Raw genomic sequence first — 13718 nt, forward strand, 5'->3', positions numbered from 1 at the left:
CCATCAAACCCATAACTTCCATTTGAGCTTTTGGCTGTTATAAATTGGAGGTGGTCCATTCCACTTTAATGACACTAACCTGCTTTTCACTAGCCGAGAATATAGCCCTAAAAATTTTTCTAATGTAAACTTTTTAAGATGGGAACATAGGGACATAGGCCAGGAAAGAGTCTTTGAGTCTATTCCCCTGCTATCGTAGGCAACCCCATCATATAGTTCTGTTCATAAATTTATCAAAATCCATTTCAGTTTGTTTGCCTCACTCCTGCTATGGGAAGGCTGTGCCATAACCTCACTCCACTGATGGTTAGAAACCTTCTTCTAGTTCCCAGGTTACACTTACTTATGATCAGTGTAAAATATGTAAGGTATATTCTCAATTTTAAAATAAAATTGTACTCAAAATAATTTAAAAGGGAAATTAATACAGATCTACACAGCAATTAAAACATTTTTTCTAGATTTTTTTCCAGCTTCTGGAAAAAGTAGACATGAAATATTCCTATTAAACACCTATTGACTTTTAAAAACAATGTAAAGTGGCCTTTATATTAAGCAAAACAGTATATGCATGAGGGATGTGCACAGAAGGAAGCTGGTCACTATTTTATAGCTTTGCATTCTAGCTGCATTGAAGCAATGGCATGGAGAAAATGAATAAGAAAGCGTGTTTTACCCCTTCGTATAACACAAGAACCAGGGGTCACTCCATGAAATGAATAAGGAGCAGGTTTAAAACAAATATAAAGAAGCACTTCTTCAGACAACACACAGTCAACATGTGGAACTCATTGTCAGGGGATGTTGTGAAGGCCAAAATTATATGTGGGCTCAAAAAAGAATTAGATAAATTCATTGAGGATAGGTCCATCAATTTAGGCAAGATAGCCACAGACACAACTGCCTGCTCTGGGTGTCCCTAAACTTCTGATTTCCAGCACCTTTGACTAAGCCAGAGGGGATGGATCACTTTATAATTGCCCTGTTCTGTTCATTCTCTCTGAAGCATCTGGCACTAGCTGCTGTTGGAAGACAGGATACGGGTAGGGTGACCATATGTCCTGTTTTGGCCAGGACAGTCCCTTTTCAACGCCCTTTCCTGGCCGTCTCAACTGCTTTGGCAAAACTGGGCATTTGTCCCATTTGCTCTTGCTAATTGATCATCAGCATTTGGCAAGAACAAATGGGACAAATGCCCAGTTTTGCCAAAAAAGCACCCGTGGCAGGAACTTGTGGGGATGGCGGGGGACGACACCAGGCCCGTGTGTGTCTGGGGAGCATCTTGGGCTGGCCCTGCCTGGGGGCGAGGTCAGGCTAGGGACTGACACTAGCCCCGTGCGGGGTGCGATGCAGGGCTCAGGCTAGCCCTGCGCTGGGAGGGGGGAGGGAAGAGGGGGGGAAGGGAGCCCTTGGGGGCTAGCCCCAGGGAGTGTTCCATTTTCCTTTTTGGGAAACATGTTCTCCCTAGATACTGGGCTAGATGGACCGTTGGTCTGATCCATTACGGCCGTTCTTATCGGTAACCACATCAAGGCTCTGCATTGTTTAAGGTGCAGTCTGTTTTAAATGTGTAATTAGTCTAGCACATGACATATCATTTGTGGGAAGATAGTTACAGGACGGGAGTCCATTGTGTTTCCTCTCTCTTTTAAATCGGTGCCTTCCCAGGCAGTTGCAGTCAGTTACTTTCAGCAAGCTCTTATGCCACACGCTGGAGGGAAGTTCTCAGTTCCCTGGGGAGCTCTGCTGCACAAAGAGCAAACACGCTGGAGGGGCCCTCACTCAAGGAGCGGGCGGCTGGATTCTTGTGGGACCCCCCTGAAGCTTTTAACAAAATCAAACGCCAGCCTGCCAGGGGGGAGGGGCCTCTCCCTCCTGGCTTCAAACCCTTTGCTTTCAAAACACTAAGGCCAACTGTAATATGATGCCTGGGCCGTATATCCTGTAAGACGTGGGCATGCACTTGCATTGCACTAATTTCCTTTGCAGCTTGGAAAGAGCGAGCGAGCGAGCGCGCGGCGTGGAGGCTCAAAGTGGAGAAACTCCTCCAGCAGCTAGTGCCACATCACTATTCTGACTGCACATAAAGGAGCTCCAGCATGCTCCTGAAGCTCCTGCTGCTCCTTGGTGCCCTGGTTAGGGTCACTGAGCCTGCCCCACGCTGTGAACCCGGCCAGGAAACCTTAGGTAAGGCTAAAAACTAACAAGCACCCCTTCATTCCTTCCCCTCAGCCCTGCTTCTGGAGGTAAACAGACAGGGAGCAAACTTCAGGCTGAGGGAGGGGGAGAAATGAACAACCCCCCACCCCCCCATGTGGGGATCGGATTGCTCTTTGGAAAGACACACAAACTGCCAATGCTAGTAACGTGTTTATGTTCTTAGCATGTTGCGAACCAAGTATCTGATGTTGGTGGATGTAAAATGTTTTCCCCTCAGCATTTCATAGAGCATGTGTGGCTGTGTCTCTTTGTTGAAGTACTTACAAAGTTACAATTGATAGGACTACGGTGACCAGATAACAAATGTGAAAAATTGGGACACGTTTTTTCCGGGAGGGGGGTATAGTTGCTTATATAAGACAAAGCCCTCAATGTTGGGATAGTCCTGATAATAGGACCCTCTAATTCCTGCTTTGAGGAACACAGAAGATTCTCTCTCGCTCTGGCCTTTCTTTCTAGGAAAGTGAGCCTCAGATTGTTGGAAGATGAACTTTCGATCTGGGGTGTGTTTTTGTGCTTATGAAAATCTTCTCACATTTACTTTTTGGTTACTTATTAAGTCCAAAGGAACTTTTATTTAGTCCAAATGAATTGTATGAGGAGCTAAGTGTGCTGGATAGCTGTAGATTTTAGCATGTTATAACTTATACAAAGTTTGGATAGATTGATTTGATAGACACTTTTACACAAGCTGAAATAAAAGCTAGATTTATAGAGGAGCACTTGGTTAAAATGAAATGAAACCTTTTATTTCAGAAACTAAAGTTACACTTAAAACTGACCAGTGCTGAAAAACTTTAGTAGCCTTTACAAAAATGTATACAGTGTTTTATTCATTTATTTTAAAATTAGCTTAATTCTGATTTCATATACATGGGCATAAATACAGCGTAATTCTAGTAGAACCAAGAGTTACACCAAAGAAAACCCAAAGGTAAGGGAGTGGAAATTACATCCGGTAGATTTCAATTTAAAATGGTTTATAAAAGACATTATATTTTGTTTTATAACTGGGAATTTGTCAGAGGAGGAAGGAAGTTAACCTGAAATTGACCTAAATGTTACCCACAGAAGTTCAGCTACAATTTGAGTTTTTAAATATAACCCATAGATTCTATTCTGAGGCTGAAATGGCAGACACTACAATTAATGGGCGATGCTGCATACAATCTGTCAGTGCAGCTTTCACAAACCTCAAAGTGAGGTCTACCATAGACTGAAGGGGTTTATTTTTGTCTCATGTTGCTCAAAGATAAGAATCACAGAATATTCAGAGCTAGTTATGGGAAGAGTCTATATAGTGTACAGTATACAGTTGCTTCGTAGGATCTGATTATGCTCCAATTAAAGTCACTTCGAGTTTTGCCATTGACTTCAGTGTGGGCAAGCATGATACATAAAATTCAACTGGCCGCACGGGCCTGCAAAACGCCTTCACTGCAGCAGAACTGCCACCTTTCTGAGTAGAAGGGGAAGGTAGTGGTGGTCAGGCTCACAGATTATGCACACCCTGCATGTGGTGATCTAGGCTATGCACCAGCCCTGAATAGGGCAATGCGGATGGGTGGTAGAGACGGAAAAGGAACTGGCCAATGGGTCCAAAGTAAGATGGTTTTAGTTCCCTGTGGAGGGGCGTGTGAGGGAGTTGCATCTGCCACTGGCAAAGGAGTAGAGCATTAGCCTGGAATTCTAGAGACCTGGATACCATCCCTGGCTCTGCCCCTGATCTTTTTTTGTGACCTTGGACAAGTCTCTGTGCCTCCATTTCCCCATCTGTAAATTGGGACTAAACTAGACCAAGAACAAGACAGGGAGTTGAGAGGAAGAGATTCCATTCTGGCACACAGCCTGTTTCCTGGAGGGTCGTGGATAACGCCCTAGCTAAATGGTATATTTCACTTGTAACTGGAATACATCACTTTATCATTAGTGTCAGCAAAAATCAAAACAAAACAGAGGCCATCTGCAATCCACATAGCTTAAAATACTAAAAGCGGATGATTTCCTTGGAGATTGAGCCAGCTCTGCTATTGAGACACTATAGGCAATAAAGCTTTAGGGGGCAAATTAATGAAGATAATATGCTTACTAAGAATGGGGTATTCAAAAGTTCTCAGCATTGTCCTAACTCTGCTCCCAAAGAAGTAAATGGGAGCTTTAACAGCTTCAGTGGGAACAGAGTTAGGGCAATGCTGACCGTTTCTGAAAAGCCCGTCCTAAATGGTTATTTATGAGTGCAGCTGAGCTGTGAGAGGCATACATTTTGCAATTTGCCTAGAGCAAAAACTTTGCTCATCCAAATATCTAGTGCTACTTCTGAGAATATATACAATATTTAGGTGGATAGGAAGGAGTCTTTGTGTATGTGTATTTGAAGAAAATGTAACTGCTATCTTCGCAGCTGTCTCTGGTGCCACCTAGTGGTTAAAGGGCAGAATTGTGTTAGCTATTGTTATCACAATTTGTGATATAAAATACCTAAAGTTGTTAGGCAGCTAAGCAGGAGATTTCCAAAGGAGATTTAGCCATCCAGATCCCACTGACTTTCAGTGAAAACCTCCCCCACAAATCTATATTCAGGTATCTCACTATTAACAATATGCCAGACACATCCTACAGATAACCTTGTCCAGCTGTGCCAGAACATTCACATTCAGAAAGCTTAGTTAAATAATAAACTTGGACAGCCAGAGCCAATTTGACTTTGCCCCTGATATCAAAAACAGTCCCCACCACTCCGATGACCCTTTCCAGCACAGAGAAGGCAGGTAAAACCAAATATTTTTGGAATTATATTTTATTTCTATAAAAATGTTTTCAAAACATATATTTCTCTATGGACCTAATCCAAAGCCCATAAAAATCATTGCCTTCCATAGGCTTTGGAAAAGGCCCTATCTCTGTGTGTGAATGAATGTACGTATAGTACACATGAATAGTGATTCATCTGCCTTAGGTATTTCTAAAACTACTTTTCCCTTGATGTCTATATCTACACACACAGAGATGAAAACATGCGAAAACAAATGCTAATGCTAAAGTTATGAACTCAAACATACTTAAGTTAATGGGCCAAATTCTGGTCTTGGTTACACATGTTCAAATTTGGAGTGTTTCACTGATTCATTTGAGTTATGCTGGATTTATACCACTGTAACTCAGAGGAGAATTTGGCCCAATAATTCTACATCAATATTAACCCAGCCACAGTGGACATCCCATGCAATATATGGTATAGATCAGTGGTCCCCAACCTTTTTGTGGCCAGTAGCACATTCATATTTTCAGAAGAGTGTGGCGGGCGCCAACAATTTTTCAAGGCTTATTTTGTATTTTTACATTAAATAATACAAAAAACATCATATTTAATATTACAGAATATATGAATCCAGAGAGATGAGAGAAGCTGTGAGGACAGAGAACACTGGTGCCCGCAGCCCCAGAGTACTCTGTCCCCAGCAGGCGCAGGGCCCCGGCTTCTCTCCCCTGCTGGGCACTAGGTGGGCCTCGTGCCTGCCAGGGACAGAGAACACTGGCGCCCGCAGCCCTGGAGTTCTCTGTCCCCGGCAAGCACAGGGCCGCGGCTTCTCTCTGGCTTAAGCCGCGGCCCCGTGCCTGCCAGGGACCGAGAACACCAGCTCCTGCAGCCCCGGAGTTCTCGGTCCCCGGCAGGCACGGAGCCGCAGCTTCTCTCTGGCTTAAACCACGGCCCCGCGCCTGCCGGGGACCGAGAACACCAGCACCCGCAGCCTGCAGCCCCGGAGTTCTCTGTCCCTGGCAGGCACGGAGCCACAGCTTCTCTCCTCTGCTGGGCACAAGGCAGGCCCCACGCCTGCTGGAAACAGAGAACACCGTGCCCACAGCCTGAGTTCTCTGTCCCCTGCAGACGTGGGGCTGCGGCTTCTCTCCCCTGCTGGGCACTAGGCGGGCACACATAAATGCCCCAGCAGGCGCCATGGCACCCATGGGCACCGCGTTGGGGACCACTGGTATAGATTAAATAATATAAATAGTAATATATTATGGTTTACATTTAACAAGGAAAGCAGGAATAGAAACTACTAACTATATGGGGAAGTTGCCTGATAGGGAAATCTTAATTTCCGAACAGATCCTTTTCTGCTGAAATTTTTCAAGTATGATTTCAGCCCAGTGACGACATTTTCCTCTGAATGTTTATACAAAGTTGGGTCATGGATTTTTGAATTATAACTTGTGACCGTGTACAAGGGCACTCCTTAGCCCAGCTCCTATAGGGTTCGGGCAGCAGCCAGTTAACCCTGACCTATTAGGTGAAGCAGATTAAAGGGCTGCCTGGGAGAAAGCAATGGGGAAAAATAACTGGGTAAGAGCTGCACTGGTGCCCTCAGGTTTGTAGAGCTGTGGGGACTGCCCAAAGGTGAATGTCGCTGTTGCCTTGGTTTGCTACTATTGTGCTGATCTGAACTTTCTATAAGTTCCCATAAATGGGTTCTTGAGGGGAAGGGACCAGGACTGGCTGATTGGCCATCTGACTGTTTATTTGGGCTGGGAAAATGACACCAGATCTCATATGGTAGAGAACATGGGCAGCTGATCTGGCCTGAAACTGAACACCAGTACTGCCAAGATGGAAAAGGAATCCCATCTCCAATGGCTTGTGAAGCAGCAGCAGCAACTCCAGTTCCAGTGATTTATGGACCAACTGCAGCAGATTCATAGATTCATAGACTTTAGGACTGGAAGGGACTTTGTGAGGTCATTGAGTCCAGTCCCCTGCCCTCATGGCAGGACCAAATACTGTCTAGACCATCCCTGATAGACATTTATCTAACCTACTCTTAAATATCTCCAGAGATGGAGATTCCACAACCTCCCTAGGCAGTTTATTCCAATGTTTAACCACCCTGACAGTTAGGAACTTTTTCCTAATGTCCAACCTAAACCTCCCTTGCTGCAGTTTAAGCCCATTGCTTCTTGTTCTATCCTTAGAGGCTAAGATGAACAAGTTTTCTCTCACCTCCTTATGACACCCTTTTAGATACCTGAAAACTGCTATCATGTCCCCTCTCAGTCTTCTCTTTTCCAAACTAAACAAACCCAATTCTTTCAGCCTTCCTTCATAGGTCATGTTCTCTAGACCTTTAATCATTCTTGTTGCTCTTCTCTGGACCCTCTCCAATATCTCCACATCTTTCTTGAAATGCGGTGCCCAGAACTGGACACAATACTCAAGCTCAGGCCTGACCAGTGCAGAGTAGAGCGGAAGAATGACTTCTCGTGTCTTGCTCACAACACACCTGTTAATGCATCCCAGAATCACGTTTGCTTTTTTTGCAACAGCATCACACTGTTGACTCATATTTAGCTTGTGGTCCACTATAACCCCTAGATCCCTTTCTGCCGTACTCCTTCCTAGACAGTCTCTTCCCATTCTGTATGTGTGAAACTGATTGTTCCTTCCTAAGTGGAGCACTTTGCATTTGTCTTTATTAAACTTCATCCTGTTTACCTCAGACCATTTCTCCAATTTGTCCAGATCATTTTGAATTTTGACCCTATCCTCCAAAGCAGTTGCAATCCCTCTCAGTTTGGTATCATCTGCAAACTTAATAAGCGTACTTTCTATGCCAATATCTAAGTTGTTGATGAAAATATTGAACAGAGCCGGTCCCAAAACAGACCCCTGCAGAACCCCACTCATTATACCTTTCCAGCAGGATTGGGAACCATTAGTAACTACTCTCTGAGTACGGTTATCCATCCAGTTATGCACCCACCTTATAGTAGCCCCATCTAAGTTGTATTTGCCTAGTTTATTGATAAGAATATCATGCAAGACCATATCAAATGCCTTACTAAGGTCTAGGTATACCACATCCACTGCTTATCCCTTATCCACAAGACTCGTTATCCTATCAAAGAAAGCTATCAGATTAGTTTGACACGATTTTTTTTTACAAATCCTCCTCTGTCTTGTGAACCAGGGATCCCCTGAAGTCCAAGAAGCAGGGGTAGATACATTGTCCCTATAGACCTGAGTGCGGAAGGGGCCCTGACCAAGATGGGACCGGAAGATGATCAGGAAGATGATTGGAGACATTTTAGTAGCTGGCCCTGGCAATGGCCCAGGGGCAATGGTCCCTCCAGCTGGCCCCCTGTCTGACAGGATGGTCAGGCAGCATATAGGGCCTAAGACTGCACAATGGTCAGGGATTATAGAGCCCTTAGGCTGCTATTTTGAACCAGCTGGGTCTCATTGTAGAGGGTTACCACCAACAGTACCAGGCTGAAACCTTCACTCTGGGCTGCAGCACAATTTCTCCTAGACTTTTGCTGTTGGTGGCTAAGGCCAGAATCTGAGTTCCCCAGGGAAATCATCGAGCAGGTGGTTCTCAAACAGTTCTGTCATATCATGCCACTGGGACCCTGGGAGTGAATTTACTGGAATGGGGCAGACAAACTGGAGACCGCAGTGTGTTTGGTTGAGAACTTTTGGAGGCTGAACTAGATTGTGGGTCACCTGCCTGACCTGAATCAGGAGAAGTGGGTCCACTGGCTTCCCCATGCAAGGTGTTGGTGTCATGAAAGAGGAGACAATGCAGGGATTTTAGAGGCTCATGGGAAGGCTGTTCCATGGGCTGGGACAGCCCCCCACTGGAGACTCCTCCTCCTTTGGGGCAATGGTCCCCAAAGGGTAAGTTGGGTGAGGATTAAAGGGGCCCATGAGAGAAGGGGAGCAGACAGGAGCTGCAGAAGCTGCTTCCTGGCTGACAGCCAATACCAACCAGAGGGGTACTGGTAAAACCTTAGGGACAGGAAGGAGCCCAGATCTGCTTCGGCTCTGGGCGGGAGGGCCATGGCTACAGCTCCTGCACCATTATGGAATGTGATGATGTCATAGCCTGCTTCTCCAAGACCTCAGCACTCCTCAGGGAGCTCAGTGCTCAAGTTATCCCCATTACAGTCAATGGGGTCGGTTGACTCCAGATCTGACCAGACATTTTTCCATGAGCAGCTATTGGGACCCAATTCCCCAAGAATTGGGTGTTGGGGGGTGTTGCTGATAGGTTGTATTTATGGGGATTTCCAGCCCAACCCCACTATCCAACTTAAGCTATCCATAAACAGGAGAGCGGTGAAGTTAGTAGTGGCTGGGGCAAAAGAACTGTCATATCCAGTGGTTCTGGGTCAGGCCTGGGGACCGGTAATGGGCCTGCTACAGGAGGCAAACCAATCCTGCCTGGATCCCATCCCACAGGAGGAGGCTGATGTACCGCTTGGGAAGAGCTTCCTCTTTGCTGATCCTGACCTAATACCCTAATGTAGAAAACCCATAAGGAGAACCTTGCCCAGAAGCGAATTCTGCTACCACATAAGGTCTGAGGAGGTGGGCCCATAAATCCACTGCCACCCACTGTGGTTCGAATCCCCTGTGGGTAACCCTGCAGAGGTCAGACTCCCAGATACCACAGGCTAGGGCAACTCAAGGTCCCAGGGGCCCTACAGACCCTGATCCAGTGCAACAAATATAGAAGGGCACAGTGACCCAGAGTAATTCGGACACCCCTGATAGATCCACACAAGGGTTATTACCTTTGGTGACCCTGTTGATGGATAATTAGTCTCTCACCAGCTCCAGTGATTTTGTGCAAGAACAAATGCTGGAGTGTAGCCGTTTGTATGGGCATCTAGCCAGGGTGAACAGGACCCTAGTGGATGAGGTATAGGATGCACAGTACCCTCACTTTGAACTAGAGGGAGATGTTCTGATTCAGGTGGTCAAAGAGTCCAAACTGGGATATGCCAGTCACAACTGCTGGTTCCCAGCTCCTCAGGCTGGCCCACAAAATACCTTGGTTTGGTCACTTAGGCATGAAAAAACAAACCAAACCAGAAACGAGTATTGGCTAATTTATTTTGGCTAGAGATATGTCAAGAGATTAAGAACTATTGCACTTCTTGTGCCAGCTGGTGAGTCCCCAATCTATTCAAAGGGGCCCCTTGGTTCCTCTTCCCCTGGTAGATATATCATTTGTCTGCACTGAGGTAGATTTCGTCTGGCCCCTGGAGCCTATGGCCAGGGGGTGCCACTATATTTTATTTACCTTGAACTACACCACCTGGTATCCTAAAGCCATTCCCCTGCAGTCAGTGTCAGCTCAGATGGTTGCAGATGAGTTGCTAAAGGTGTTTTCTCGGGTAAGCATCCCCTGGGTGCTGCTGACTGATTAAGGCACCACCTTCATGTTAAGGCTACTGAATGAAGTTTGCTCCCAACTTAAAGTCCATAAGAACCTCGATCTGCCAGCCCCAGACAGGTGGGTTGGTGGAGTGTTGTAACCGGCCCTAAAGGGAATACTGTGCGAGTTCATCACAGCTGAATCCCCCAAAGAGGACAGACTGCTGCCACAGCTCCTGTTTGTTGTCAGAGAGGTGCCCACATTTTCCACGGGGTTCTTTTCTTTTGAGTTGCTATATGGAAGGTCACCCCATGGAATTCTGTTCCTTGTGCAGGGAGCCTGGCAAGATCAAGGGGACCAAGGCTGCGAATGTAGTCCAATGTGTCCTGAATCTTCTGAGATTGTAGTTAATGAGGGCCTTTGCCAAGCAGAAATGTACAGGCTGTGAAGCACACACAGGAGCAGTATTACAATAGCATTGCAAGGCAGAGGGGTTATCAGTCTAGGGACAAAGCTCTGGTATTGCTACCTAGCGCCGAGAGTAAATTACTGGCTAAATGGCAGGGGCCCTTTGAGATAGTGCTGGGTGGGGAAAGATTATGAGATTTGGTTAGCTTGAAAGAGACAGGGCATCCAGATGGACCATGTGAACTTACTGAAGCCCTGGAATGGCTGAAAGGCAATGTTTATTCACCCAGTCCACAGGAACTAGACTAAGGCCCTCAAATACCAGAGGTGGGGGGCTGTCCTGCTGTAACTCTGGGAGACAACCTCACCATCCTGCAGAGAGAGCAAGCCCGCAAGCTAGTCCATAGCTTTTATGACATCTTCACCATCAAGCTTGGGCGGACGCACCTCATTGAGCACCTTACACAAATTATCCCAGATGTTAGGGACAGAAAGGAAAATTCTGGATCTGAGTGTGAGAGATGGTGAAAAGGGAGCTAGAAAATATGTTAGAGCTAGGGGTAGTCAAGGAGTCACCAAGTGAATGGGGTGGCCCCATTGATTTAGTAGCCAAACCTGACAAGTGTGTGCACTTTTGTATTGATCTTAGAGAGGGTAATGTCGTGTCGAGGTTCAGAACATATACCATGCCCAGAATATATGAGATGCTGGAAAGGCTGGGTAGGGCCTGCTTAATAACCATGCTAGAACTTATGAAAGGCTACTGGCACCAGAGTCTAAAGATGATACAGCCTTTGCCACCCTTTTTAGCCTCTCTCAGTTTTGAACGCTCCCATTTGGACTCTATGGGGGCTTCCGCCACTTCCAGTGGTTAATGGATAGGGTACTGCAGCCCCACTGGCAGTACTCTGAGGCCTATCTCAATTACACTGTTGTCTATTGTAGCACCAGGGAACATCATCTCAAGTGGACTGCCACTGTCCTGCCGTCTCGAAGGTAGGCAGGCCTAACAGCTAGCTCTGCAAAGTGTAAGGTGGGCTGTGCTGAAACAAAATACTTAGGATGTGCCCTGGGGAGTGGACGAATCTGACCCTTAGCCAGCAAGGGAACAGCCCTATAAGAGTGCCCAGTTCCCTACTACCAAAAGGCAGGTGAAGTCGTTCCTGGAGCTAACAAGATATTATATGTGGTCTCTCCCTGGGTTTCCCACTGTATCATGCTCCCCCCACCATGGACCCCCTGAAGGATAAGGCTGCCCCGAAAGGTCCACTTGACTTCAGGCTACTTAGATGCATTTGGCACACTCAGGCGCATCTTCTGCAGCAAACCGGTGCTGCTGAGCCTGGATTTCACCAAAGAATTCATACTACAAACTCATGCCTCCAAGGTGGGACTTGGGGTGCTTCCATGCAGTTGGTGGAAGATGGAGAACACCCCGTTGTGCCAGTCACTGTACAGACAGCCCCTGCCCTGAAAACCTTAGAGAGGTTCAGGCTAAAGGCTGAAGGCTCAGAGAAAGGAACACAAGTTGAAGAAATAAGGCACAAAGAGGTTAAGGGATTTGCCCAAGGTCACACAGTAAGACAGTGGCAGAGCCAAGGACTCAGTTCACATCTCCTGAGTCCTAGTCTGATGCCTGAGCCACAAGACTGTGCCTCCTCTTCAGTAACACCATGTTATTTAGATCCCTTTCTAAATTGTTGGGGTTTTGAATGCTCCCTGACCCCTTCTCACCTGTTATTTTAATCGGTTACACCTGCAGCTGAGCTGATTTAACTTTCCCTTATGAAAGAAACATTAAAAGAAAGGATCTGCAGGCCTCAAATTTAGCATTGTTCATGGAAAATGCATGTTAAAAAGCAGCCTGGCCACATGCGTCATTGTCAAAAGCTCCAGCCAATCTGGCAGTCCCTGTTTTTAAACTGGTAGTTGCCCAAGCACAGATTTCAAAAGCACCTTATGTGAGGCCAAAATGCATTTATTTTGCTGTTGTTTTCTGTTTAAAAGATTCAGCTGGAAGAGCTCCTCATAGAGTGACTTTGAGAACCAATCAGACATGGAGGATAGCACCCAGGGACCTGTTTCTGGAGGCATTCAGACTGAAGAGGAGAGAGGCAAATGCCTCTGGTGGTTTGAGGGAAAGAGTAACTGCAACACTGTTAAGCAATGGGGTGGGTGATTGCTTTGGCCTCAAGGAGGACAGAGACTATGGCCATGTCTCCAACCCACAATATCTTTGGTCTTTGATCTGCTAGGCTTCCGGAGGGTCCTAAAATGAGTGGTAATAAAATAAGGGATAATGTGGGGAAAACTTCCAAATGTGTATGGTTTAGAGGAGAGATAATTACTTCTTCCTCTCATACTGCTATGAATTATTTTTCAAAGCAAAGGGAGATTAGGCATTAATCTATATCTCAGGTTCTCAAACTTCTTCATACTGTCGACCAGGTCTTGAGAGGACATTCTCTCATGGATTTCACGCCTGCCATTCACGATCTTGCCTACCCCTTCTTATTTGCAATCACACCACTTCCCTGTGATACCCACTCCACTCTGTTCCTCACTCGCCCTATTTTCCAGGAAATATTTATCTGCTTCTTGTGTTTTTCTCCTCCTCTCTCCCTGCACATGCTGTCTTGCCATTTGGTTCCCTTCTGCCCTGGACACACTGCTTGGCCACCTAATCCTTTTCTCCCTGCCCAGCTGCCTTATTCCCTTGTCTCTTGGAAATTCCTCTCTCTTTGGCATTTGTCACCTCCATTCTCACTGGTGGCTCTGGTCCCTGAAAGTGGCTCCTGTCTCTTCAGTTTCCCCTATTATTATCAGTGGCCATGTAGAGTAGCTAGGCAGCCTTCCACTTATTGTTTCCAGCTGCTGTTCTGTGCTTTCCTTTGCAAAGCAGAATTACCCAACGGTATTTGTTTTGTT

The 13718-nt window shown here is 46.2% G+C and overlaps 1 protein-coding gene across 2 annotated transcripts in view; it reads left to right on the forward strand.

Moving 5' to 3' along the window:
- The first annotated feature begins 1501 nt into the window (after positions 1 to 1501).
- CPZ (carboxypeptidase Z) overlaps positions 1502 to 13718 on the forward strand; it is a 58880-nt gene continuing 46663 nt past the window's right edge. The window contains exons 1-2 of one of the 2 annotated variants that reach the window (XM_039539169.1): positions 1502 to 1550; positions 1990 to 2187. In XM_039539169.1, coding sequence (XP_039395103.1) covers positions 2100 to 2187 — 88 coding nt within the window. In that variant the 5' untranslated portion in view covers positions 1502 to 1550; positions 1990 to 2099. The remainder of the gene's footprint in view (positions 1551 to 1989; positions 2188 to 13718) is intronic. The other variant, XM_039539170.1, reaches the window with a different exon arrangement.

The sequence above is a fragment of the Mauremys reevesii genome, linkage group 5, assembly GCF_016161935.1.
Source record: "Mauremys reevesii isolate NIE-2019 linkage group 5, ASM1616193v1, whole genome shotgun sequence".
Taxonomy (NCBI): domain Eukaryota; kingdom Metazoa; phylum Chordata; order Testudines; family Geoemydidae; genus Mauremys; species Mauremys reevesii.